General features: G+C 51.8%; 1 protein-coding gene across 1 annotated transcript in view; it reads right to left on the bottom strand.

Moving 5' to 3' along the window:
* Positions 1-20,402, bottom strand: part of MEGF9 (multiple EGF like domains 9) — a 53,734-nt gene extending 33,332 nt beyond the window's left edge. Inside the window, exon 1 of the mRNA XM_063174994.1 lies at positions 20,087-20,402. Within this exon, the coding sequence (XP_063031064.1) occupies positions 20,087-20,402 (316 nt within the window). The remainder of the gene's footprint in view (positions 1-20,086) is intronic.
* Positions 20,403-27,793: the final 7,391 nt, after the last annotated feature.

Here is a 27,793-nt window from a genome sequence, read left to right on the forward strand (position 1 = left end):
CAAACCTCCCCACAATGGGATGAGGGTCAGGACAGTGGGATGGTGACAGCAGGCAAGAGCCAGCTGTCAAAAGGGGAGGTCCCATCCTACCCAGCCCTTGTCAAACAATTCCCTGAGCTCCAGCCCATCCCTTCCCTGTCTCTGATGCACCACAGTGTGGTCCAGTCTGCCCTGGACTGGAATTTGGGTTCAGCTCCATCACTCCTCACTTGGATGCACCTCTACTGATGCTCTGAGTGCAGGAGTTGTTATCTCAGTGCTTTGGCCTCCAACCTTTCCCCACGGCTGCAGCAGATCTGAGAGGGCACAGCCTGGCTGAGCTCTCCCCCAGGGAGGTGGGGAACATCTGCCATGGGCTAAGAGCTCCTGCAGGAACAGCCCAGAGAGGAGCTGGTGCATTGGAGCTTCCCAAAGAGAGGAGTTCTGCCAAATCCCAGAACTCACTCCCATCCAGACAGCACTCAGCACACAATGAGAATCAACTCTTGCATCATGAAGGTGCACTCAAGTGCTCACACCTGTAATTTACTCACTCTTCCTGCCACTTAGGCTTTGCATTGTAGCCTGAAGTGAATCTCTGCCTATCCCCAAAAGAATTTATATACACATAGGAGTGTCTTCTGTTATTCTGCACCACTTTGTTACTGAGGGCCACATCCTGGGCACTCACAGCCTCCATCAAGCTCCAGGCTCTGCAGAGTCAGGTGCTGATGGTAAAGAGAACTTTGTTCACATTAATGCTGTTAAGAGTGTTGGAGTCACTTGTGCTGTTCCATAAAAGGCTTTTACAGGTCAACAAGGGGGGAAAAAACAACAATTTCTCAATTCATATACATCACTTGTAACGTCATTAGAAGATTAAACACATCTGTTGAGGAATATTCTATCAGATTAAATCTCACTTATCACTTGGAAAGCAGCACAAAGCCAAGGTTCCAACTTTGGGGTCACCAGCAGCCGCACAAGCATTTTTATCAGCCTGGAGCAGACAGGTTTGGGGCTTCAGCCAAACCCCTGTGTCAGTCCAAAGGGATGGAGATCACTCCCCACCAGAGCCCACAGCCTCCCCAGCCATGAACAAACCAGAACCCTGAGACCCTCCCCAAAGGCAGAGGCTGCTCAGTCTCTGGGATTGCTTATTTCTAGTCCTCCCCTGCACCTGCATGTGGTTTCTGAGCAGTTCCTGAAAGCTGCTCCACACAGAGCAATTTTGTTGCTTTTTCCTCCTTTTTGATGCTAAACAAGTCAGCAACCTGTGCAGAGAGCTTTGAACCTGCTCGTTCCCCAGTAAAGCTGCATCAAAAGTCAGACTCACAGGTGTAAAGCTGTCTTGGGAGACTAAAGGATAAAACCCTGTAAACATCAGGGAAAAAAAAAAAAAAAGAAAAATATGGATTTTGATTAACTCAGTGTTCCTCCTGCACTGGGAGATCCCCAGCTCACAGCTCTAACACCTGAGGAGCTCCCATGGATGGGACAAGGAGGTGTCAGGAGAACAGGAGGGGTCCTGGAGTCATTAAGATCCAGGTAACAGGGCAGGAAAGCTGTGCAGAGGGGATTACACAGCTGCAGCTGAGGAATTATTCATTCCTATAGAACAATAAGTTTCCACAGGCAGACAAACCCTCCGGGGTCTCTTACGAAGCAGACTGTGCACAAAGAGGAATGTGGCCCTAAAATGTTTATGATACAAGAAACTACAGTAACTTCAAACAGACCAAATACATACTTGAGGATTAAAACCTCCACAGTTTAAAAAAAAATAAAAATGAATCCAAGCCTTTTAATTAATTTAAAAATAGTTTTGTTGGCGTTCTACTTTAGTTGATTAAATTTTCCCCGCTAATATTTCCACAAATGTCTGCAACCATATAAATATTCCATGTTTCTGTTTGAAAATCTCTGTACTTTTTACCACCCAGTGTGTGACACAGCCAGCCCAGCACCGGGTTTAGAGATAAACAGGGTGAAAACTGACTTTGGCAAAGCACACAGAACCCTGGCAGCTCATCCCCTCCTGACAGATACACTTGCGTGGCACCTCGCAGGAAACTGAATTGTTTTGTCAGCAAAATGCTTTCACTGGATGATCAAGACACCTCACACGGGATGGGGCTGGGAATTTATGAGCAGATTCCAATTTTAGTCTCTATCGACCATGGCCCAGCAGAGCAGGGGATTAGGAGGAGCTGCATGAATAATATGAACTATAATCATCTGCTGAAGGCTCTGCGTGCTCTGATTCCTGCAAAAAGTAATTAAACTCCCAAACTTTGCTCGGTGCTTCGGGGAGCTGCAACTAATGAATGAACACGTTAATTTATGGGAGATTTAAGGCTCTTCAGAGAAAACCCTGAGCAGGAACCGTCCTTCCAAGGAACCATCCTTCCAAGTGTTTGTGTTTGGGCTGTAAGGTTGTGCAGTGTGAATAACCAGCAAGAAAACAGAGATGAGCTCGGGTAACACCCCTCGATCACATCCTACCCCAGAGACTCCTCTGGGCAAGACCAGGGAGAACAGGGGATGGATCTGCCCAGAGACAGGAGCTGCAACTAATGAATGAACACATTAATTTATGGGAGATTTAAGGCTCCTCAGAGAAAACCCTCGGCAGGAACCATCCTTCCAAACCCTGAGCAGGAACCGTCCTTCCAAGTGTTTGTGTTTGGGCTGTAAGGTTGTGCTGTGTGAATAGCCAGCAAGAAAACAGAGATGAGCTCGGGTAACACCCCTCAATCACATCCTACCCCAGAGACTCCTCTGGGCAAGACCAGGGAGAACAGGCTCAAACCTTTTGTTTGAGTAACAGCTGGGTTTGCTGAGAAGCAAAACTTTCTTTTGCTGCTGCTGGCAGATCCAGGCAGGGGCAGGAGCAGCAGCACAGCCACCCCACACTCCAGGGATGCAGCAGAGCAGGGATTTTGTCCAGCCTGCAGGGGATGGATCTGCCCAGAGGCAGGAGCTGCAACTAATGCATGAACACGTTAATTTATGGGAGATTTAAGGCTCTTCAGAGAAAACCCTGAGCAGGAACCGTCCTTCCAAGTGTTTGTGTTTGGGCGGAGCAGGAACCGTCCTTCCAAGTGCCCTCCCAACCATCCTTCCAAACCCTGAGCAGGAACCGTCCTTCCAAGTGTTTGTAAAGTTGTGCTGTGTGAATAACCAGCAAGAAAACAGAGATGAGCTGGGGGATAAGCTCGGGTAACACCCCTTGATCACATCCTACCCTTCCCAGCAGGGCCCCCAGAGACTCCTCTGGGCAAGACCAGGGAGAACAGGATCAGACCTTTTTGTCCAGCCTGCAAGGGATGGATCTGCCCAGAGGCAGGAGCTGCCTCCTGCCTGCACATTTGCCTGACACCATTCAGCTACTTCAAACCAAAACCCATTGCTGCAAGGCATGCAGCTTCCCAGAGCCTTCTCCCCTCCAGATACAACAGATCCTCCTCTCCCAAGTCACTGCAATCAACTCCTGATGCTCCCAGTGCCAGCTTCAGCTCTGGCAGGAATGGATGTGATCTCCAAGCTCCTCCTTCCAGAGCCAGCCTGGGGCTGAGCACCCACAGAAAACCCAACCCAGGAGCTCTGCGGGTGCTGCTGAGCAGGGTTTGTCATCCCCAGCCGTGGCTCACACTGCCTGGGAGAACAAAAGGGAATGGCCAAGTCCAGGCTGCTGGAAAGCCATTTTCTGCTGAGCACAGAAATCCCAGAGTAGGTGGTGACACATCTGCTGCAGGGCCATCAGCTGCTGAAGGGTGAGGACAGTGACAGCCTCTCTCCCCCATGCAGGTACACCATGTACAAGCTGCAGGGCTGGGGTCTCTTGGGAGGTTCCCAGGAAGGTGCCAAACACACACATGGCTGATCTCACTGCAAAACACAGTGCTGTTTTTGTTGTGAAGCCATAACTCCACTTCTTTACACCAGGTGTAACCAGCTCCTCACTGGTGCATGGAGGGAGCCGCAGCTTTGCCTCTCTGACCTTGGGCAGAGCTACCAAAGCTCAGCCCAGCTTGGGATGAATGTGGCCACAAGTTATCCTTCCTCTCTCCCTCATTTACAGCACTCTTACACCGGGAGGGAAGACAAAACAAAAGCAAGGAGATGCCAACAGCAACAGCACAACCCATAATTGAGTATAAAAACACTTGGAGTGCATCCTCCCCAAGCAGAGGAGTGTTCTGCATCTCCTGGAAGCAGGAGCTGCTCCTGGATGGCTGCCACAGCCCCTCACCCTGCTCTGGGAATGGTTTTCACCCTTAGGGACAGACAGCACAAGCATCAGGCCCAGGTTTCTCTCCCAGCATGCAGGAATTATTTTTAAATGCTCTAATCATTCCCCAGGCTGAGAGATGCACTCCAAGGGAGACTCTGGACACCCACAAGAGGCAGAAGATGGACCAAGGAGGGGTCACACTGCTGTGAGAGGAAATGCTCTCCACACAGGGAAGGGGCTCATTGTTCATGGCTTGGCACACAGACAGCAAGAGGCATTTTTGCAACTTTTTTTTTAACCTTTTTTCTTAATAAGAAAGAGAAGGAAGACTTGCTTTGGAGGGTTTCAGGCTATTTTATGTTGAAGCCTGTGGTGAAAATCTGGAATGAAAACTTTCATCAGTGACTCCAGCAGGTGCCCAGGGCAGTTCCTTTCAAGATTCAGCTCCTCCAGCCAAGCAGCAAAGGGACAGACCCGTTAACAAAGGCACCTTTTATCCACAGTGTTAATAAACACTAACTGAAAGTGTTAATAAAAAGAAACTTTCCAGAGCCTGAGCTATGACCCCAGTTTGTCTCAGCTCTTTGCATTTTCAAGCTTGGAGATGAAGCAAAACCCAGCAAATCCCAGGATTCATTCCCAATACACATCCCTAATTCTTCTCTACTCTAAACAAACATATTGAAATGCAGACTTTTATTCATCACAAACAGCAAAGTATCTTTGTTCCTCTCTCCCTCCCTTTAAAGGCCATGCAGAGGAAGGGAGACAAGAGAAGAAAACCCTTTGACAGCCTGCAGCCAGCGAGTCCTGCTCCTCTCACTGCTCCCAAGCTTGGTTCCAAGTTTAATAAAGGTGTTTTGTCTCCTTGCTTAATAAGTGGAATTACCATAGCAGAAAGCCCAGCGGGGGAAAGGGATAGCACAGAGCATGAGTAATCACAACTGGTTTGGGGCAGGTTTTGCCATTTGGGTCCTGTTTCAAGGTTATGATGACATAGTGCTATGGGCTGGTTTGGAGTTACCACAACTCCTGCCAGACAAGGAGTTGTAAGTTACAACGTGAGCTGCTGGGACAGAGCAAGGAAAATGTCATCTGAGATGGGAAGAGAAGTTTCCTGCTCCTTACATTTTATTCCCTTATTTTATAACGCAGCCTTGCACTTGCCCTGCTGTACTTTTCACAGTGATGCCTTTAACTCCAGCTCAGAGCAAGTGACTTAAATTCCCACATTCAGAACTTGTTTCACACCTTTGTTCTCAGCCAGCACCTGCCAAACTGGGTCGTAGACAATGCAGCCAGACAAAATTTGCTGGCAAATCCATGGAGGAGAAGCCAAGCTTTCAAAGAGGGAACTGATATGGGTCAGGACACGTCATGGAAAAAGACACCTGGATGGAGAAAGTCATCACTTATCACTGGAAACAGGGGACTGCAGCAGATCCAGTATCATCTGCAGAGGGGAGCAGCCAGCATGGTGCAGCTCAGCTGTACTGCAGAACTTCTTCCAGCAACTGCAGCCATGGCATGAATTTAAAGAGCATAAAATCCCCCCTGCACAGAGAGAGGGGCAGAGCCCACCTGCCAGCCCCTGCCTCCCCTTACCTCTGCTGGAGCCCCAAGCCCTGCAGCACATGGATGACTCCACTCAGGGCTGAATATCAGCTTGTCTTTCCCCTCTCCTGAGTCACTGTGGATGGACATTGCAGCTCCATCTGTCCCAGCTCCTGCCTCAGCCACGAGGTATTTATTACCTGCATTTATTTCCAGCAATAGCTCTCCTACCAAAGGGAAATGTTTCCATTAAACAGCACAAGTTCAGCAACCACAAACAAACAGTAACTTAAAGCCTAAGCCAATTCTCTGAAACCTCCACAATAAATACCAGGTCATTCAGGAAAGTACAACAGACAACAGCCCTGTGCCACAGAACACCCAAATCCTCTGTACATAGGCAAAACCTTTAAAAGTGTGATGGGAAGGATGGAGGCAGCCCTGTGCAGCATTCCCCATCTCACCCACAGCTCAGGCACTGAGCTGAGCCCAAGCCTGAGCCAAGATGCTGAAAGCAAAGCAGTGATTTACAGAGCCAGAGCTGAGCCCTCCAGCATCACCAAGGGGAATTACCCTCAGCAGCAGCAGCACACTCATTCTGGGGCTGGCAAAACCAAGCCTGATCCCAAAGGCTGATCTCTGAGCCCAAAGAAATGCTCCAAACCACAGAGCTTCCTCTGCAGCCAATGGGTCAGCTAGGAGAGGTTTGTTGACATTTCTATCTTGACCATTTCCTCATTTTTGAGGGCTTCATAATGACTGTTTTGGCACTGCAGGAGGAGGAGCAGTGCCTCCTCTTCCACCAGCTCTGCTGTCAGAAAGAATCAAGGTGAAAGGAGGATCTGAGCCCCACCTGCAAAGAGGCACCCAAAATCCTACAGAACCAGGGAGCTGCCAGTGCCTGACACAGCCCTGAGACTCTGCTTTGACAGGGCCAACACTGCAGCCACTCAAAATATAAATGTATCACCTGGAATTACAGATATACAGGTGGGAGAGATGCCAAAGTTCCTGTGCAAAGCTCATGTACATCCTGAGAGTGGACACAGGGGATCATCTCAGAGTGACCACAAAACCACACGTGGTGAAGCAGAGAGGAGAGCAGAAATTCTCCAGTACCTGAACTTGAACTCACCATCCACACATCTCCTGGAAAGCTTCTAAGGGGTCTGTAAACCAAAAATTAGGAAGAGCCACTGCTCCAGACATCCCCTGCCACCAAACTGAGGCGCTGGGGGAAGGCTCTCTCCTGTCACTCCATCCATGCCATGAGCTCACTGCCTTCCACAGGGAAGTCAGTACCACCCCTGTAACTGACTGTCCCTTCAGAGACTGGTCCATTTGTTGTTTATCTTTCATTTTAAATGGATCAGACATGTACAAAAGCCTCTCTTGAAAAGGAACAAGCAAGATGTGAAAAGGATGGGAAGATCCAACTGCCAGGTGTCAGCACTAATCCACGTCAAAGGGCACGCTGTCAACAACTCACTGGGAACTTCCAGGAGGAAGAAAATGCTCAGAATGAAACAGTTCAGACCAGATAAATGTTTGTCATTCATTATCTGGAGTCAAACTTGGATTTCTCAACAACACAGCCAAGACAAAGCAAGCAAATTAAGGAGAGAACATCTTTTGCAGGGAGCTCCATGCCAGGCATGCAGCCTGCCCTTGAAGGCAGCAAGGCTGGAGGCAGGGGAAGGCTCTGTTTGCCTTTCTCCAATAACAGGTATTTAGTTTTCTACGTCACTTTGCTTTATCATAGCCTGAAACCTGGCCCAGCACCCAGCTCCACCTCCCCATCTGCTCCCTGTGCCAGCTGGCCCTGTGGCCCAGGGGATGCTGAGCCAGCCATGGGGATGCCACACAGCCCAGCAGCTCCCCAGACCCAAACTGGGCACCCCCAGCCCAGTCTGGGAACTCCCCTCCTTGTGAACATTCATGTCACAGTGAGATTTACCCTGCTGGAAAACCCCACAGGGCAGATCTCAATGTGACAGGGATATTCACAGGGAGGGGAGTGCTGGGAGCACTCATGTCCAAGTGAGGTGGGGAGCTGGAAACATGGCAAATTCCCCCCTAGATTCTTCCTTAAGTGCTGGGACTGGGAAAAACATGGCAAATTCCCCCTCAGATCCTTCTTCAAGTGTTGGGACTGGGAAAAAACATGGCAAATCCCTCCTAGATCCTTCCTCAAGTGTTGGGAATGGGAGAAAATATGGCAAATTCCCCTCTAGAACCTTCCTCAAGTGTTGGGGCTGGGAAAAACATGGCAAATTCCCCCTCAGATCCTTTCTCAAGTGTTGGGAATGGGAAAAAACATGGCAAATCCCTCCTAGATCCTTCCTCAAGTGTTGGGAATGGGAGAAAACATGGCAAATTCCTCCTAGATCCTTCCTCAAGTGTTGGGAATGGGAAAAAAACATGGCAAATTCCTCCTCAGATCCTTCCTCAAGTGTTGGGAATGGGAAAAAACATGGCAAATCCCTCCTAGATCCTTCCTCAAGTGTTGGGAATGGGAGAAAACATGGCAAATTCCTCCTCAGATCCTTCCTCAAGTGTTGGGGCTGGGAAAAAACATGGCAAATTCCTCCTCAGATCCTTCCTCAAGTGTTGGGGCTGGGAAAAACATGGCAAATTCCTCCTAGATCCTTCCTCAAGTGTTGGGGCTGGGAAAAAAACATGGCAAATTCCCCTCTAGAACCTTCCTCAAGTGTTGGGAATGGGAGAAAATATGGCAAATTCCCCTCTAGAACCTTCCTCAAGTGTTGGGGCTGGGAAAAAACATGGCAAATTCCCCCTCAGATCCTTCCTCAAGTGTTGGGAATGGGAAAAAACATGGCAAATTCCCCCTCAGATCCTTTCTCAAGTGTTGGGAATGGGAAAAAACATGGCAAATTCCTCCTCAGATCCTTCCTCAAGTGTTGGGAATGGGAAAAAACATGGCAAATCCCTCCTAGATCCTTCCTCAAGTGTTGGGAATGGGAGAAAACATGGCAAATTCCCCCTCAGATCCTTCTTCAAGTATTGCAACTGGGAAAAAAACATGGCAAATTCCTCCTAGATCTTTCCTCAAGTGTTGGGACTGGGAAAAAACATGGCAAATTCCCCCTCAGATCCTTCCTCAAGTGTTGGGAATGGGAGAAAACATGGCAAATTCCCCCTCAGATCCTTCCTCAAGTGTTGGGAATGGGAGAAAACATGGCAAATTCCTCCTCAGATCCTTCCTCGAGTGTTGGGAATGGGAAAAAACATGGCAAATCCCTCCTAGATCCTTCCTCAAGTGTTGGGAATGGGAGAAAACATGGCAAATTCCCCCTCAGATCCTTCTTCAAGTATTGCAACTGGGAAAAAAACATGGCAAATTCCTCCTAGATCTTTCCTCAAGTGTTGGGACTGGGAAAAAACATGGCAAATTCCCCCTCAGATCCTTCCTCAAGTGTTGGGGCTGGGAAAAAACATGGCAAATCTCTCCTAGATCCTTCCTCAAGTGTTGGGAATGGGAGAAAACATGGCAAATTCCCCCTCAGATCCTTCCTCAAGTGTTGGGAATGGGAGAAAACATGGCAAATTCCCCTCTAGAACCTTCCTCAAGTATTGGGAATGGGAGAAAACATGGCAAATTCCCCTCTAGAACCTTCCTCAAGTATTGGGGCTGGGAAAAAACCCACTGGCCATGGCAGGGCAGGGCACAAAGCTGGGGAGGCTCCAGCAAAGCATCACCTGTGCTGGCAGCAAGTGAGACACACCCAGCCAGCAGGTCAGTGTGCTCCATTTCAACTCCACCACCTTCCAGCTTGGACAAACCACTGGAGCACACCCTCCTTATGCTTTCCTCAGGTTCCTGTTGCCCCCAGCCCAGCTGCCCAGAGGCCAGGCTGCAGTTTGGGGTGGGAAGGGGTGCATGGCAATGCCTCCTCCTGCCCCCCAGGCACTGCCAGCTGGGGCATTGTGCAAGCTCCCGTCCCTTCCCCAGCCAGGAATGCTCCAAACCTGTGGCATGGTGAATTTGTGGGTGCCTCTGCCCCATTATTCACCCATCTGGCATGGAGATGGGTTTGGGGAGGCAGCTGGCTTTGTAGGGGAAAAAAATCCCAAAATTCTGCCTGCTCCCTTAGAGCCCAACATGGTGCATTCATCCTGGTTTTTCCCCCAAATAACTCAAATGAGCATGTCTATTTTGGGGCAGAGAAATAACACCCTAAAACCCAATCTATTATGTTTGCTTTGGGATAAAAGGCAAGACCTTCAGCTAGCAGAAAAAAAAAAATATATATATATATATATAATATATACATATACCTATACATGTTTTTAAATAGAAGAAATGAAAACGGAATCATTGAAGTTTTCAAAGCCTAAGGAGCTTTGAAAAAATTGGAGGGAAGGAACAGAACATCAAGTTTAAACTGTTTTCAATGGAAAAGCCCATTAAGGGAAAAGGGATCTTTTGCAGAAAGATATATGTTTTGCTGATTTTGACAAAAAGGAGTGTTCAGAGGAAGGGAAGAAAAGCTTTCATTTGAAGGTTTTGAGCATTGCTTTTGCAGCTTTACATGAAAGCATCCTCACAAACCTGTTATTGCTGGAACACAGTGTGCCCAAGGAAAAGGCAGATGTGACCACGTGCAGGTGAGGGCAGGGCTTTGGAGACAACTCCTGCCTGTGCCATGAAAATGAGCAGTTATTACAAAAGAAAGGAGAAAAAAAAATATATATTTAACAAATCATCAACTTCCTTCCCTTCCATTCGGCCCCTGGGAAGGGGAAATGCTAATCCTCCAGCTCACAGATGGAACAAGCTCCTGGTTTGCACCCTGTGAGCCACATCCAGTGCTGGGGGTGGATTTTGGAGGAGGCATGAAGGGCACGAGCCTCCCTCCTGCACTGCACATGCCAGGGGGTATTTGCTGGGATGGAGCAGCAGCTGTGCCCACAGATCCCTCCCCAGCCACCACCACACCTCACACTGCAGGGGAGGAAGCTGTGGGTTGAGCTGGCAATTAAAGTCATCTTCTTAATATCAACCAGTCCCAGCCATCCTGTGACAAGGCACAGAAAATATTAATTACATTCCTGGCATTTTAGACTGGTTTTGTTCTCATTCAGGTGTTGCTGGACCCGAGTCCCGTTCAGTGACAGTCACAGCCTCATTCAGCAACTGCACAGAAGGATTGAGCATCACCTAAAATGTTGTTTTCCCACCTTGTATCTTCTCAAAATTTCCCACAGCTGCACACAGAGGGATGAATTTAGAGGAAGGTCACCAACAAAGTGCTCAAATTAATAGCAATAAAGTGTAAGTGCTCCATGTGGCAGGCAGAGCCCTGCTGGGGAAAACGACCTGTGAAAGCTGGAAAAGCAGCCCACGATGAGACCACTGGGAGGGGGAAAAAAAAGGCAACAAAACAAACAGTCCATTTCAATCTCCTTTTCATAAAGAGCCAAAATGAACCCAGGAACACATCAGAGAAGAATCATTTAGCACAGATCAAACAGGAGAACCAGCATATTAAAAATACACGCAGCATTAATCAGCTACACAGAGTTATGTGCCATCATTTCCATAAATAATACAGGATCAAAGCAGCCCAAGCAGCACTATCAGTTAATATAGTCAGCCAGTCAGTCAAAATAGAGTAAAGCTGCCTGAAAACTGTGGCTGGATAATTTGCCAGGAATAAAGCAGATTCATCTGAGAAGTGGCATGACCAGTTAAACGGGTGAAGGTTACCAGCAGCCTCGTCACTGGAGGGAGGCGATGCCACAAAGGAGGGAAAAAAAACCAAAAAAAAAGAATGAGAGGTTAATGCAGCCTCAACAAATTATTTAAAAAATAACCTAACAACCTGGGGAATACCAATATATCTTGTCTAGAGGTAACTCCAAGGTGTGGGGACTGACCCTGCTGGGAGCATCCCCAGTGGTTGAGCCATGGGGTGCAGCCACCAGAGCCCCTTCCCCAGGGTTGGGCAGTGCCCCCTTTGCCCAGGAAAAACCTCCCTGCTGCAAAACCATCCTGCCTGCTGAGGGTGAAGGCTCAGCACCAAGAGCCTTTAAACACCCACCCATCCATGCACAGAAAATGCCTGTGTCATTAGGCCTTTTGCTGAAAGGCTGCAGAGCCATTTAGCTGCCCAGATTTTTAAAACAGGCATGTGGAGCAGAGCTATAAATAGCAGGGATGCTTGCCTCGTCATGTTTCTGGGGGCTTGTTTATAAGAACAGGGGGCAACTGAATTAAAAATGGTTAAAAAAGAAATGCCTTGGCTTCTCTGCTTTAAAGCCAAGTTGCCAGAAGAAAAAAAAAAACCTTCAAGGTTTTTTTTTTTTTTCTTTTTCCAGGCAAAAAGCAAACGCCCATCGCTCATGCTCAGACTCTGAATTGGTTACATTTACAAGGCAAATTTAATTCATACAGCAGGTGTTCAGGAATATAAAAAAAAAAGAAAAATCCTCCTTTAAGCAGCACAAGACCAAGCAAAGGCTTTGCATTAGTTCATGCACCTCCGGGGAAGTTCCTCATTCACTGAAATAGGACCTGTGTGTGTGAATGAGGAGCAGGGACCTCCAAAACCTCTTCCAGAATTGGGGTGGAAAGCCCTGAAGGGCTGGGGCAGAGCTGCTGGGGGGCAGCAGCATGGCATCCCAGCTCTGCTGCACCTTGGGTGACACAGGGGAGAGGAATTTTGGACGGGAAGATCCAGATGAGCAGCAGGCAGAGGAGGAATTCAGCCTCCAACAAAGGAGCTGCTTTGGGCAGTTCCATCGGTCCCTGCAGTGCTGGGAGGGTCCATTCTTCACAGGCAGCCAGGAGAAATCCCAGGAAAGCAGGAGGATCGAGCAGCCCCCTCCCTGCTCCCTGCCTCTAAGAAATGGGCAGAGAAAACAAGAGCAGACAGCCAGGACAGCAGGCAGCTGGGATGCAGGGGCTGCACTGCTCTCCCTGCATCCCTCCATGCAGGGATGGGAGCTGTGGGCAGTGAGTGGCACAGGGGACAGGGGACAGCCTGCCCTGCTCCTACAGGAGCGGCAGCTGCAGAAGACAGCACCAGAACCATCAGGAAATTTCCTACTGAATAGGGGGGAAAATGTTCTGCCAGACAAGTGAGGGTCAATTATTCCAAGTCTAGAATGTCTTGTTGGAAATGCTTCCAGACTGACAAGCTTTAATCCAATAAAAGACCTTTCCAGACAAGGCCTGCTGTGATTTTGGGAGCACTTCCCCCTGGCAGGGACCCAGCAGCCCCCAGCCCCTCACTGGGGATGGATTTAGCCCCAGGCACAACAATCTTACAGGGCAGCCCCAAGGCACAGGACACTCGCTGAGCTCACTGGAAGCTTGAGCAGAAGCAAAGCAAGAACAACCATTCCATTTCAGTCTGATACAACCCAAAAGTCAAAATAAATTTTTAAAAAAGCAAATAATTTCCTGTGAACCAGAAATCTGGGTTTTAGCCAGTTTAATGAGACTGAATTGCAAGTGGTTCTGTTCTCCTGGGGTGCTGGAGACACACGGCTCCCCAAGGCAGGGCAGATGGCTGGGTTGCAATCTAGCCCTTAGCTCATAAAATATATTAATATCCCCAACCAATTACAAAGTGCCAGACTCTGCCCCTCTGGGCCCACTCCCACCCAGCAATGCCTCACTGCACAAGGCAGCCCTGTTGAGCTCAGACACGCAGCACCTGCCAGGGCAACACAGCCTGGAGCTTTCCAGGACTTTTAAAGCAAATCTGAGCCCTTGCTCCATCCTCATCCAAGAGCTCAGTGAAGTCTCAGGTGCAGTCAAGGTGCTGTACAAAAATCCAGCTCCTCAACATCATTTCTTTGTTCGATTTTTTAGGTGCTTGTCAGAGGTAGAGCAGAAGGAGCCTTCCCCTCCAGGCAGGCGGCTGTGAAAGGATCCTGCAGCACCCGGCCTTGGCACAGCTTGATTCCCAAAGCTGGCAGATGCATCACACCACCACAAAGAGCTCTGCTGCTTCTTGGAAGCACCAGTGAGCACCTCAGATTGGCAGCAGCTCCCTGGCAGTCAGCTGCTCTTAGCTCCACAAATGTCACCAGCTCACAGAGCCTCAGCCCTGGGTGCTCACAGGGCTCTTGTCAGAACCCGCTGGAGTCTTTCCTCAGACTTCAGCACAACTTCCCATCCAGGATCTCAGCTCCTCAGGAACAGCCTGTCCTGTGCTCCTGTGCCCACAGCCCTGGGGCATGGCATGTCCTGGGTGACCCTGTCCTCACGCTGCCCACCATCAGTGCCACAGGCTCAATGCCACCATCACTGCCACAGGCTCGATGCCCACCGTCAGTGCCACAGACTCAATGCCACCATCAGTGCCACAGGCTCAATGCCACCGTCAGTGCCACAGGCTCAATGCCACCGTCAGTGCCACAGGCTCAATGCCACCATCAGTGCCACAGGCTCAATGCCCACCGTCACTGCCACAGGCTCAATGCCCACCGTCACTGCCACAGGCTCGATGCCACCGTCACTGCCACAGGCTCGATGCCACCGTCACTGCCACAGGCTCGATGCCACCGTCACTGCCACAGGCTCGATGCCACCGTCACTGCCACAGGCTCAATGCCACCGTCAGTGCCACAGGCTCAATGCCCACCGTCACTGCCACAGGCTCGATGCCACCGTCACTGCCACAGGCTCGATGCCCACCATCACTGCCACAGGCTCAATGCCCACCATCACTGCCACAGGCTCGATGCCACCATCAGTGCCACAGGCTCAATGCCCACCGTCACTGCCACAGGCTCAATGCCCACCATCACTGCCACAGGCTCAATGCCCACCATCACTGCCACAGGCTCAATGCCCACCATCACTGCCACAGGCTCAATGCCCACCGTCACTGCCACAGGCTCAATGCCCACCGTCACTGCCACAGGCTCCATGCCCACCGTCACTGCCACAGGCTCGATGCCCGCCGTCACTGCCACAGGCTCAATGCCACCGTCACTGCCACAGGCTCGATGCCCACCATCACTGCCACAGGCTCGATGCCACCGTCACTGCCACAGGCTCGATGCCCACCATCAGTGCCACAGGCTCAATGCCCACCATCACTGCCACAGGCTCAATGCCGCCGTCAGTGCCACAGGCTCAATGCCGCCGTCACTGCCACAGGCTCCATGCCCACCGTCACTGCCACAGGCTCCATGCCCACCGTCACTGCCACCCAGGCAAGCAGATCCCAGGATCCCAGCCACCTGCAGGGCCACACTGGAGTGGCACAAGGACCACAGCCCCCTCAGGGATGGGGTCACACCTCAGTGTAGCCCATGACACCATCACTCCTTGACCACAGCGGTCCTGTCCCCTGTGGCACAGCCAGGCAGGGTCAGGGTGCCCCAGGGGGAACAGGCAGCACCACCAGGAAGGTGCTCCAAGGGCAGAGCCAGGCACTGTCCAGGAAGCCCATCCCAGCTGTCTGGACAGGCACAACCTTTGCACTCTGTGCAAACCCCAGTGTGTGTCACAAGAGGTTTTTCGGTGACACTCCAGCACTGTCCCTCCTGTCCTAGCCACTCTCACAGGGCCTGGAGCAAAGGCACTGGGACATCTGACATGACACAGCCTCAGACAAAGCACTTGTTTCAGTCTGTGTCCCCACAGGCTGGGGTTTGGGTATGGCCAACAGCAGCCAGGTAAATAACATCACCTCACACAGCTGGGGCCATTTCCAAGTGGCACCTCAGTGATGATAGGTCTGAATCTCAGCTACCAATTAAAATAGAAACAAAAAGCAAAATCCAGCAGACAGAAGCTAACAAGCAAGACCCTCAATGCTCTACAGATCCTCCCAGAAATATCCTGATTTTCATGAGCATTGCTAAGTCCCAGAATCTCAATCTTGAGTCAGGACAGTTGGATGCATCTGATTCAAGAATGATTCAGATGGGAGCGTGGAGGCAGGCAGGAAGGCAAGGGAGTGACATTTTCTGTTCTGGGCAACATGTCTTTATTTAAAGCACAAAGATACAAACTTATTATTTGATTGAAAAAAGGCACTCTCTGTCCTGGCTGCTCCCGTGCTGATCCTGAGGAACAAGACCATCCTCCTTATCCTTAGCTTTCACATCCATGCCTTCATTTCCATTTCTTTAAATAAATTTAAATCCTGCTAGCACCTTGAACACAAGTTATCTCTGTAACCACATGGAACACAATCCTGAGCCCTCAAACAAGGAAGGCTTAAGCTGCCTTCCCAAGTAATGAGCAGGAGCAAAGCTCCAGCTCAGCCTCCCTGGCTGCTCTGCTGGTCCCCCACAGGGTCAGAGGCAGAGCAGGGGCAGTCAGGCAGGTGGGAAGATTTCTTCCAAAGGCTCTAATGGCTGAATGGGAGAAGAGGAGGAGTCACCCAGAGCTGCAAAAGGGATGATGGCACAAGATCCTGGAACCACCTTCAATAGCTTGGCTGTTTATGTCCTAGCAGGGTTTGAGAGCTCACAAACCCTCGTGGCAGGGTCTGGCTGCTGATGCCTCCAAGGCTTGGACCACTCTTTCCTCTGCAACACTCTAAGTGCTGTGGGGACCCCCCAAACCTGCCCTCACCACCCCTCCTGCCAGAACGGGATGCACAGACCTTTCTCCACACGCACAAAAAGCAAAACCCTCCACCTCTCCAGCTGGACAAAGCCAGCACTCCCCAGCCCCTCCTCAACCTGTCGCCTCCCCTGTGCCCAGCCAATCACCCAGGTCATCCCAACGCCCCCAGGGATTTGCCAGACTCCTCTCCACGAGCTAAACCCATCAGCTAATCCCCCACAAAGCTGCAGCCACCCCCATTGAGGGGCTCTGGCTGCACCTCCTCCATCAGCAGCAGCCCCACGCTGGTGGCTGGGGACCCATCAGCCACTGAGTCAGCTTTCACACATTTCATGTGACACCTTCCTGTGGTTAATGCTCCAAGCCACCTGCATTTCCGGCCCTGTGGCCGCAGCAGAAATTGCTCATTGTCCCCTCCTGCGTGCTGCAGAGGTGAGGAGTCAGAGCCAAAGTCACCCCTGGGAGCTGGTGGCCCAGGAAGGCAGGTGAGGCATGACAAAAGAGCGGGGAGGAGGGAAGTGTAAGGACACCATACCCACCCTGAAGTGGTCCTTGTGTCACTCTAGTGTGGCCCTGCAGGACCACTTCAGGGTGGGTGTGGTGCCTGACCCAGCACAGCAAGGCTGTGAAAGGACATTTGGGTTTTTCAGCCCACCCACCTGCTGTGCATAGGGCTGGAAGAGAGTCAGAACAAAATGTCCTTCAAAGAGTCCCACATTACTCAATGCTGCCCTAAGAACCATGAGAACCACGAGGAATTGAGGATTTTTGTTCCCTAGGCAGGGAAAGTCCAACCAGGACCATGCTGGCCACAGCATCTCTGCTCCAACACAAGCATCCACCCCAGCAGCAGCCATTCCCAAGGCAGATCCCCCAGGAAAGCTCCAGCTCCTGCTTGAAATGAGACTGCTGGGGATAAAAGGAAGAGGCAGAGTCTCTGTGGTGGGTGCTGAAGGCTTTGGTGATAAGGCGGGGGATATGTTAAGCTTGTCTCCACAAACATGAGGATTAGCAATTTACTTCCCTTAGAAACAAAATCCAGGATTTTAACATGATCACAGGCTTGGAAAGAAAAATAAACATCATGAAACTGGGAAAAGGAGGAGGACAAGAACAGAGCAAGCAGGCAGCTCGAGGAAAACTGAAGTGCTTCTTAAATCAAAATGAGAAATGCACCAAAGTCAGAAATGAAATCTTGGTAGCTCTGAACACCACTGGCCCTGAGGCCTCTCACACCAAGCTCTTATCAGTGATAATGCTGTGAACATTAAGGGAAGCCTTTCTAATAATGTGCATGAGAAAAGGCCCATTTGTTTAATGCAACAGAGCACATAATGCATTAATTACCTACTGAGTTGGAAAAGTGATGTTGAAAACATGCTTGAGTTAAAGCAAACGGAGGGTTTCAGCTAAGCCCATTATGTCCACTGGCTTTGCTGTGGCTTTGGTGCTTAACAGCCTTTGAGAGCAAACCCCTGCACAGGTCACAGCAGATGGGGCAGCACAGAAAACCCCACACAACCCACAGGGAGCAGCTCCCACACAGAGCACGGCTGTGCCATCCACCCCTAACGCCAGCCCAGGCTCCCCCATCACACAGGGGATGCTGCCAAGCCCAGCATCTCCTCCTGATGCTGCCTCAGCCACCCTCAGGTGCCCCAAAATCCACACCAGAATCCCCCCTCAGCCAGGGCTAATCTCATCCTGTCACCCTCAGGACTAACAGCCTGGGCTCCAGGAGAAGACAATGTGCCCATGTGCTCCTGCCCTGGCCATCACCATCACAGGGTGAAGGCACCAGAGAGCAATTTTGTGATTAAGTGGCTGTAGCCATTAATAATTAGCATGTTAAAACTTCAAAGAGTGATGCTGGCCTCCAGAATACAGACTCAGCACAGCAAGGGGTGGTGGTGGGGAGTGCTCATCCTCCATGCTCCATTTTCCCAAGCGAGAGCTGAGGCACAGGGGTGAGGGCAGGCTGTGGGAGCACAGGGATCAGACACAAAATTCCCCAGAATTCCATCCCTGACAGCTCAAATGGCAGAACACATAGAGGATGTTATGTAAGCATCCTCCATGGAATCTGGGAGCATCCCAAAGCCACCTCATGCACTTGTCACTTCACTCTGCCTGCAGGAGCAGGAGAATCTTGATGAAGCCACTGGAGCTCAGGGTGGGAGACCCAGAGCCAGTGGATACTAATGGATATCAAAGGAAACAAACACAACACAGGGGTCAGAGAGGGAAATGTGCTGGGATGTGTTTGGGATCCCCTGGTTGGCGCCCAGAGCATCTCACTGTGCTGCACTGAGCTGCTCAGCCCAATCTGTCTGATCAGGCACAAGAGGAGAAATTGCCTTTGCTCTAAGAACATCCTACCTTTATCAGCAATTCCCAATCTTAAGCCATTCTGTTTCTTCCAGAAAAAGCAAAGAGAGAAAACTCAACAGAAAAAAAGCAAATTAAAGTCTGGAAAACAAGCAACTCCAGATCTTCACTCGATTTTTTTTCTAACCAAATGAAAAAAGTTGATTAATCCCCTTGTTCAGACTGCTAACACTACCAGAACAGACTGCATCCCTTTCACATCAGAGGAAGCTCAATGTACTTCAGCTAAACATCTTCCAGGCAAAGAGAAAACATAAATATAAACCAGGAAAGAATCAGTGCTATAGTATTTGCATGTGCCTGAAGATAAAGCTTTGGAGCTGAAGAGTGAAGCCAAGTTCTCCAGTAAAATAAATGGACAAAGCTCCATCCTTGGACTCCAGCACAGTTTAGCCTATTTAATCTATAGGTAAAGTGAAGTCTCAGCTTTGAAGAGCATCAGTGTTTCACTCCCAGAGAGTGACCAGCGCTGTCAGTGAGTGCTACACCAAAAGGAGCTTCACCTGAGAGCACAGCCTCCCATCCACCCCTCACCTCACTCCTTCTTACACCCCACATTGATAATTCCACTTATTCCTGTTGCCATAGCATCTCCCTCAGCTCTGTATAAGCCCCAACCACCACAGGGGCAGGATGAGGCCTCATATGGGCTGCACTGAGACACACCATTTCCAGCAGAGATAAATCTGGGGCTTGTTTCTGTCCACGCACATCCATCAGATGCCATGTGAGCACCCCAGCACCCACTGAGCTGCAAATACACACAAGAGAGAACACAGGCTCTGGTGGCCCCAAGTCATCACTAACCCTGCTCTCTCATCGAGGTAGGACACCAGGGACGCTTGATGGTTGTGGAGCAACTCAACCTACAAAGTCCCATCGGGGGATGCCCAGTCCAGCATCCTCCCTGCTGGACACTGACTGGATGCAAGGTGATGGGAAGGACCGGTCTGCATCCCCTCCACCGGGAGCACAGTGCATGCCAGGGACCATTGCCTGAAGGATGCTCCGGGTAGCCTGGAGCAGCACCTGCCCCGTTGCTCCCCAAAAGCCCCGGGAACAGCCCCGTTAAGAGCCCCGGTAAGGCACGGGCCGGGCACAGCTGCCCCTCCAGCATCCCAAGGCCGGCACAGCTCCGCACGGGGCCCCGCACGGAGGCCGGGCCGGGCCGGGCGATGCTCGGGGGTCCCGCAGCGCGGAGCTCGCCCCGCCCGCCCCGCACGGGGGGCTCGCAGCCGGAGGGGCCCCGGCAGCCGCCGCCCCCTCCCCGGCCGCGCCTTTGTCCGCCCGGCGGAGGATGGGGCGCAGCCCGGTCCCGCTCCCCGCCGGTGGCCCCGCTGACACCGTCTGGCTCCGGAGCCGCTCACCTGCGGGGCCGCTCTCCGCAGCCTCCTCCTCCTCCTCCTCCTCCTGCTGCTGCTGCTCCTCTTCCTCCTCCTCCGCCACCGCCTCCTCCTCCTCCTCCTCGGGCGGCGGCGGCGGCGCCGGGCTGCCCCGTGCGGGCGCGGCGGTGCCGCGGGGCCGTGCGGGCGGCACCGTGCCCAGGCTGCTCTCGGCGGGGCCGCCGCTGCCGCTGCCGGGCTCGGCGGGCGGAGCGGCGCTGGCGGGCAGCGCGGCGGTGGCGGCAGCCAGGAGGGCGGCGAGGCACAGCAGGGCGAGCGCGGTGCTCGGCCGGCGCCTCATGGTGCGGCGCGGGGCTCCGCCATGCACTCGCTCATTGACGCGGGCGCTCGCACACGCACCGAGCGCGGCCGGGAGCGGCGCCGGGCGGCGGCGGCTCCTCCCGCCGCCTCAGCCAGCCATGCCGCGCCCGCGCCCTGCGCCCCTCCGGCGGCTCCCGCCGCGCCGCGCCCCGGCTGACAGCGCCGCGCCCGCCCCGCCCCGCGCCGCTCCGACCAATCAGCGCCGCGCCCGCCCTACCTGACGGCGCGGCGCAGCCAATCAGCGCCGGGCGGGGGCGGGCCGAGGGGCGGTCCGCGGCGGGGAGGGGGCGGCATTGTGCGGGCGTGAGGGGCACCGGGCCGGAGCTGCCGTGCCCCCGGCAGCGGCGGCGGGGGACGCACGGCCGCCTTTCTTAGGGGGGTGTGCGCGCTCCATTTGTGAGAATACAGGCGTTTAAAGCTTTTAACTTTTTGTTATGTTTAAAATTTTTATTAAAAAATCAAATTTTCCCCCATCCTCCCCGGCCTGTTTTGGGAGACAACGAGCGAGGCGCCGGTGAATGGCAGCGGGACACAAAGCGGGTCTGAGGGAGGAGCGCTGCTCCCTGCGTGTGGGGTCGGGCAGGCCGGGGGTGTCACGGCCCCCTCGGAGCCACCTGCATCCGTGTCCCCCTGCCCGCCTGGCCCCGCTCCAGGCCCCGGCCGTGCCGCTCCCTTTGTGCCGCTGCTCTGCCGGGCACGGAGCTGCGGGATCAGCCGCAAGGACAATGACACCCGGACCCCCCAGGCTGCCGAGGCCGCCACCCGCGGTGACCTTGGAACCCCCCGGTCCCGGAGGAGCGATCGGGGGAGGAAGCACAGAGACACAGATATTAATTATTCACGGAGCGCAAGTGGGTGATCGCCGGTTCACGCGTGGTGGAGCGAGGCGGGAATGCGCTGGGGGAGAACAGAACGCAGCTCTGATCAACACAAAGGCACGTGGAAGCAAGGCTGGGATGTGCTGGAGGAGCTGGGCAGAGCCGCAGGGCAGCAGCGGCAGCATCCCTGCACACCGCTACACATCCCCACACACCCCTGCACATCCCTGCACATCCCTCCCCATCCCTTACGCACCCCTACACATCCCTACATATCCCCTGCACATCCCTGCACATCCCTCCCCATCCCTTACACACCCCTACACATCCCTACATATCCCCTGCACACCCCTGCACACCCCTACACATCCCTCCTTACACACCCCTGCACATCCCTACACATCCCTCCTTACACACCCCTACATATCCCTTACACATCCCTCCTTTCACACCCCTGCACATCCCTACACATCCCTCCTTTCACACCCCTGCACATCCCCTACATATCCCTCCTTACACACCCCTGCACATCCCTACACATCCCTCCTTACACACCCCTACATATCCCTTACACATCCCTCCTTACACACCCCTGCACATCCCCTACACATCCCTCCTTACACACCCCTACATATCCCTTACATCCCTACACAGCACGAGGAGCTGGGTGGCTCTCAGCTGCCCAGCCCTGCCCGCAGGTGTGTGGCACTGCCAGGTGAGTGTTTGCATCATCTCTTATTCCTGCAGGAGCCAATGGATGCTGACAAAGTGTCCTTTGGGATGGGACAGCCCCACCTTCACCCACCACATGGTCCAGGCTGCCAGTCCTTCTCTAGCACAATATTTAGGAGCTGCCTTCAAGGGAAACTCTGCCCAGCATTGCTGCTGTGGGATAATTGTTCTGCAATCGCTCACTGCTCTTCCTCCATACCCCAGAAATAAGCAGGACTTTATTCCTGCATAATAATACAATTATTATTCCCCTGCAGTTTTGCTGCACCGTTCCCCCCACGGAGACAAACTCCTCTGAGATCTGCTTTCCATAATCACCCCCAGCCTGTCGCTCCCCGTGGGAGCAGGGGGTCCCTCTGATCAGGGGAACACAGCTGGCAGGAGGGTTTGCTGAGCCACTGTCTCCTCCAGCAGTTCACACAAGGTTGTTGTCTATGGGAACAGGATGAAGAAACCAAGCAGAGGGAAGATTAAGGGAAGAGTAGCCTGGAACAAAGAAATTCTTAGGTTGAAATAGAAGTTGCACAGCCTCAGGAGCCAAAGGATGGATGCTGTGCCCACCTCTCAGCCCAGGGCCAGCACAGCACAGCACTGTCAGATCTGCTCATCTGGTTCCCAAAACATTACATTCTCACTTCTGCTTGGGAGGAGCAAGTTAAGCATGTCAGTCCTTCATCTCTTTATCCTCTGCTGTCACCCCAACAAAGGAGGGGGACAGGAAGGTCCTGGCAGTGTCAGAGGTTCTTGGGCATCTTTAACCCAGCAGGACCCATGGAAAAGGACTGGCCACCCCTTGGAGGTGGGATCTCATGCAAAACCAGAGATTCCACCTGCCCAGCTGGCTGATTTCAGTGCTGAATTATTATGAGAATCAGAACAAAGAACCACAGCAATAAAATTTACTGTCTCTGCCACACTGTGGGTACACACAGCCCAGAGCCTTCTTGGTAATGCCACATCCTTGTGGCAGCAGGGGTGGAAAACCTGAGGGATGAATTCCCACCTCAGTGAAAACCACTGCCAGCCCCCCAGGCTGCCTGGAGAAAGAAAAATGCCAGAAAACACTGGGCAAAGGGGATGGAGGATGCTGGATGAAGAGGATGGAGGATGAAGGGCATGGAGGATGCTGGAGGAAGGGGATGCAGAAAGCTGGATGATGAAGGAGATGGAGAATCCTGGATGAAGGGGATGGAGGATGCTGGATGGTGAAGGGGATGGATGATGAAGGGGATGCAGCATGCTCGATGCAGGGGATGGAGGATGCTGGATGAAGAGGATGGAGGATGAAGGGGATGCAGGATGCTGGATGGTGAAGGGGATGCAGGATGCTGGATGAAGAGGATGGAGGATGCTGGATGAAGAGGATGGAGGATGCTGAATGGTGAAGGGGATGCAGGATGCTGGATGAAGGGGATGCAGGATGCTGGATGGTGAAGGGGACGGAGGATGCCGGGTGAAAGGGCTGCAGGGTGCTGGTGGAGGGGCTGCAGCATGGCTCGTCCCAGGCTCGTCCCAGGGACATTCCGCAGGACCTGCCGCTCCCCCTGTTGATGTCACACAGCGTTGCAAGCGCTCCACAGCCCAGAGCACCGGAGCCAAACTATCCCTGGCTGAACCCAACAACCCAAGTGCCCCAAAAACCGGGGTCTACTTTCAAGGGCGTTCAGCCGGAGCTGCCAAAGGCACAGTGCAGACCTGAGCTGGCACCACCCACCAAAATGTTCACACTTCCCTTCATTTTGTGTTTTCATTTTGCAATGAGAAGGGGAGGAATGCATATGTGAGCAGGAGGGATCCCCAGAGAACAAGCCACAGAGCCCAGGTCACATGCAGGCAGCCCAGCCTCCATGCCTGCTTTTTCCATAAGTTTTAAGGGAATAGATATCCTCCCAAGAATTGTTCCTATTCCATCAAATCAGCAAGATTTTCTTCCCCGGTGGAAAGTTGCTATCAGATATTTAGCAACCAGCTCTTTCTCTGACCTATTTGCAAGCCCCAAGCCACTCTCCACCACCCACTGCTTGAAAGCTTTGATAATTCAATGAGATGTTAATTCTGACATCCAGCATAACTCTCAATACAAAACCTTCTCTCTCTCTCTCTTTTTTTTTTTTTTTAATTATCATTAATTGCAATCCAGGAGTAATGAATTCTCTGCACAGACTTTGCCTTCCAAGCGCCCAGCAGCATTTTGCTGCACAACTCCCATTAAGTCAATGTGTATTAAGTAGCTTTTGACAGTTCTGTGTGCTCTGGGGTGGGCAAAGCCCAGAAAAGACAAAGCAGCACAACTCTGCCGTGGGGACTGAGGCACAAGGCTGAGTCCAGCCTGGTCAACACATGGAGGTGTCAGCACACATGTGCTTAAAACACACTGCAAAAGGGCACTGTCACTTTTAACAACGTCAGGACCATCTTTGAGGGCAAAATTCTGCTCTAAATGCAGAGGGTTGTTAGTGAGCTCCCATGTGCCTTATCAGGGCACACAGCCTGTGAGACTGAGCCACACAGTGCTGGGAACTGTTACACCTTCATTTGAGAGCCCAGGGCTTGCCCCGGAGCAGGGTGCCCTCCACTCCCTGTCAGGCACTGCCCTGATCCAAGGAGATCAATATATCCTTTAGGCTGCACTTCTTCCATGAATATTTGCATTATTCCATATGCATATTTATCATTTATTTAAATCATCAAATAAAGAGTGATTGGGGATTGAAATCCCCAGGAGCATCTCTAAAACCTGGTCATGAGGCACAGGAACTGACATAAAGCACCAGCAGAAGCCTTGGCTTTATTTTCCCTGCTGGAGCCAAGTAAACAGCATGTGTGTTGGAAAACAAATAATTTTTACAAATCTTTCTGTTCTCATGACCAGGCCAACATTAGCAACAAGAAGGTGATAGTTAAAGTGCAGAACTCCCTGTCTTCATCTCTTCCTTAATCTATTTTAAAAATAAAACACCTTCTCTGTGGTTGCTTTGGAGCAGCAGCCTAGCCTGAGCTGAGCGCACGCATTGCCTACATTTATCCTCTGATTTGAATATAAATGAAAGCAAGTGAGTTAAAAAGGGAGCCTGGGGAGCTGTCTCTGCAGGCCCACAGCTGCTGGTGGCAGGGCGGGGTGGGCAGAGGCCTGGAGCCTCCCTCAGTGTGCAGGAGGAGCACCCACAGCATCACCCAAAGGTGACAAATCCCTCCTTCACCGGGTCCAGCTCGCTCACACACTGTGCTCACAGGGAGTTTGCCCTTGTACCTGTCTCTGAAATGATGATGTTGCTTTAAAGGTGAGCCCAGGAGAGCCCTGTCACTGCAGTGAGCTGAGCCCTGAGCATCCCTCCCTGCAAATCCGCCCAGGAGCAGCCTTGGATCTGGATGTGAATGAGAAAGGACACACCTTGCCTGGCCATGAGCCCCTGCAGCCTCTGCAGCCTCACACACATTTTTATTGCACAAAGCACTGCAGGGATGAACCAGGGAACAGTTGTTGTCCTTGCTGCAACTTCCCAGACAGCAGCAGAGTCCCAGCCCTGGTGAAGGGGGCTGCAAACACTGTGTGCTGCAGCCACCACCACTCCTACACTGGCACAGGTCTGCTCCTCCCCACATCAATGCAATCAGCTCCCAGACCCCCCTCTCTTGCCAGGGGGACATCAGCAAGGACACAGTAGGGGTGTGTGGACCACTAACAGATCCAAATTCCACACAGATTTAAAGAGCAGCTTAACTTCAGGCACGCCAAGGTCACACAAATTTAAAGCTAAGCTCCTTTTTGCATCAAAAGGTCCTACAAATGCAAAACACAGAATAAATTGCCTAATGTTTATATTTATTGCTGTTGTCTGAGAGGTTGGATCAGAAGGGCTGAGCAGGGAGGGTCAGGCTCTGCTGACTCAGAGTGCTTGGAAAGTACAATTTCTCTTGTGGTGCTTTCAGATGTGTTTTCATCTCCAAATCCTCTTGTTCCTCCCAGATTTGCTGGAGAAGGCTTTCAGAAGCATTGATGGGGAATGATTCCTTTTTTTGTGCCATGGAAAGGTGCTGTGGGTGCCCAGCACTGCCAGGGTACAGCCAGGAACCAGCAGCTCACACACGTGGAAGATTAAAATGGCCTCAATTTGAGTGGTAATGTCAAAACTAAACTGAGCAATTTGTTGAAATTAAATGCTTTAGAAGAAGAAATGATCCTCTGAAGGTCAAAATGAATGGTTCAGATTTTTCTTCCCATCAATAGTTTCCTACGTGTTCCCACAGAATGGGTTGATTTCAGCAAAGCTGTGCTTGCCAATAAATATCATTTCCACTGAAACCCTTTCTATCCTTCCTGCTGCCAAAAGAGCTCTGCCTGCAGCTGGCACCCCACAGATCTACAAGTGGGGAATATTTCCTCTCCAGAGCAGCCCCCAGCATCATTCTGGATCCCTCTCCCCAGCCCCGGGCTCTGGGGACACTGGGATTTGGAGGGACATCCCTCCTTGGCAGGTGCTTTCTGCTCCTCTTTTTATTCCTCATTATTTCTACAAATGTATGTCACAAAACAGGCACAGCTCTGCCACTCTCTAGGAGGAGCATCCCTTCAAAGAAGATTTAGAAAAGCAGAGTGGGAAGGGTTTCTGTAGTGCTCATCTACAGAAGAGAGCAGCAAATCCTCTCCTCTGATGGCAGATCCTGAAGGCAATCCTTGAGCGTGAAACACTGAGCTACCAGTGATTATACAATTCCTTTGAAAAGGGGCTTTTCTTCCAGATCCTTTTCACAAATCTCCTGCTATTACCCACCCTAAAGCTCTGGTAACACTTTCAATCTCTCGCTTCCTGCCACAGCCAGACACTTCACCTTTCACTCACTTTCACTGGGTTTTTTTTCATTGAAAGCATCTTATTACCTGGGACACAGGAGGGAGGGGATTAGGGATTGAGAGGCCTGTCCAAATTAGACAGGCTGTTAGCTATTCCCACACTGCCTAAGGCAGGGCTCTGCCCACACCGAGCCAGGTGCTGTCTCAGAGAGTCTCTCCCTCCTAAAACACACAAAGTGTTTGATTCTTTCCACAGTTTTGTTTCAGTGATTCTCCAGGAGCCTCCAGCAAGGCTGGGGCTCATCCTGACTCTGACAGTGACCAGTGCTGGAGCATCACATGAGCAGCAGGGCTGGAGTTGGGAAATAAACCCAGCCAAGGACAGTGCTGGGGACAACACTCCTGTCAGTGTTTGACCTTTTCAGTGCCAGACCTTGTAACCCCTGAATAATTTAGGAAAGTGTCAGCATGAAATTTTGGAAAGTGTCAGCGTGAAGGCAGGACACAAAGTCCTTGGCATTCCCAGGGGTGCAGGTGGGACATTGAGAGGACATTTGGGCTCTAACACTGGACAATCCAGCAGCCAACAAAGCTAAACCTTTATTTCTGCTTCTCCACTGAGTGCTGGGGCCTGAGCTTCCCTGCTGCAATGAGAACCCAGGACCTGGCACCACCACATCCCAAAATCCAACTGCTCCCAGCTGCTGGGAGCAGGGTGGGGGTGAGGAGCCTGAGAGGAGGCAGGGGCAGGGCTGAGCCAGTGGGAACAGGGCCAGGAACAGCAGCAAGGGCAGCAGTGCAGAGGAAGGGGCCTTCCCATTGTCCTGAACAAAGCACCAGATGTGCACCCAGGGTAGGGAAAATCCCATCCTCCCACAGGCAGATCTGCTGTTTGCACTCAGAAGGGCCTCAAGGCTGTCATTAGGAGTGTGTTCTACACCAGCACAGCAAAATCCTTCCTGGAACTCCTGTCATTGATTCAGGACAGCAACTCCTGCTCCTCCTCCTTCCAGAGGGTTCTTCTGACTG

Source organism: Melospiza melodia, chromosome 22 (genome assembly GCF_035770615.1).
Source record: "Melospiza melodia melodia isolate bMelMel2 chromosome 22, bMelMel2.pri, whole genome shotgun sequence".
NCBI lineage: Eukaryota > Metazoa > Chordata > Aves > Passeriformes > Passerellidae > Melospiza > Melospiza melodia.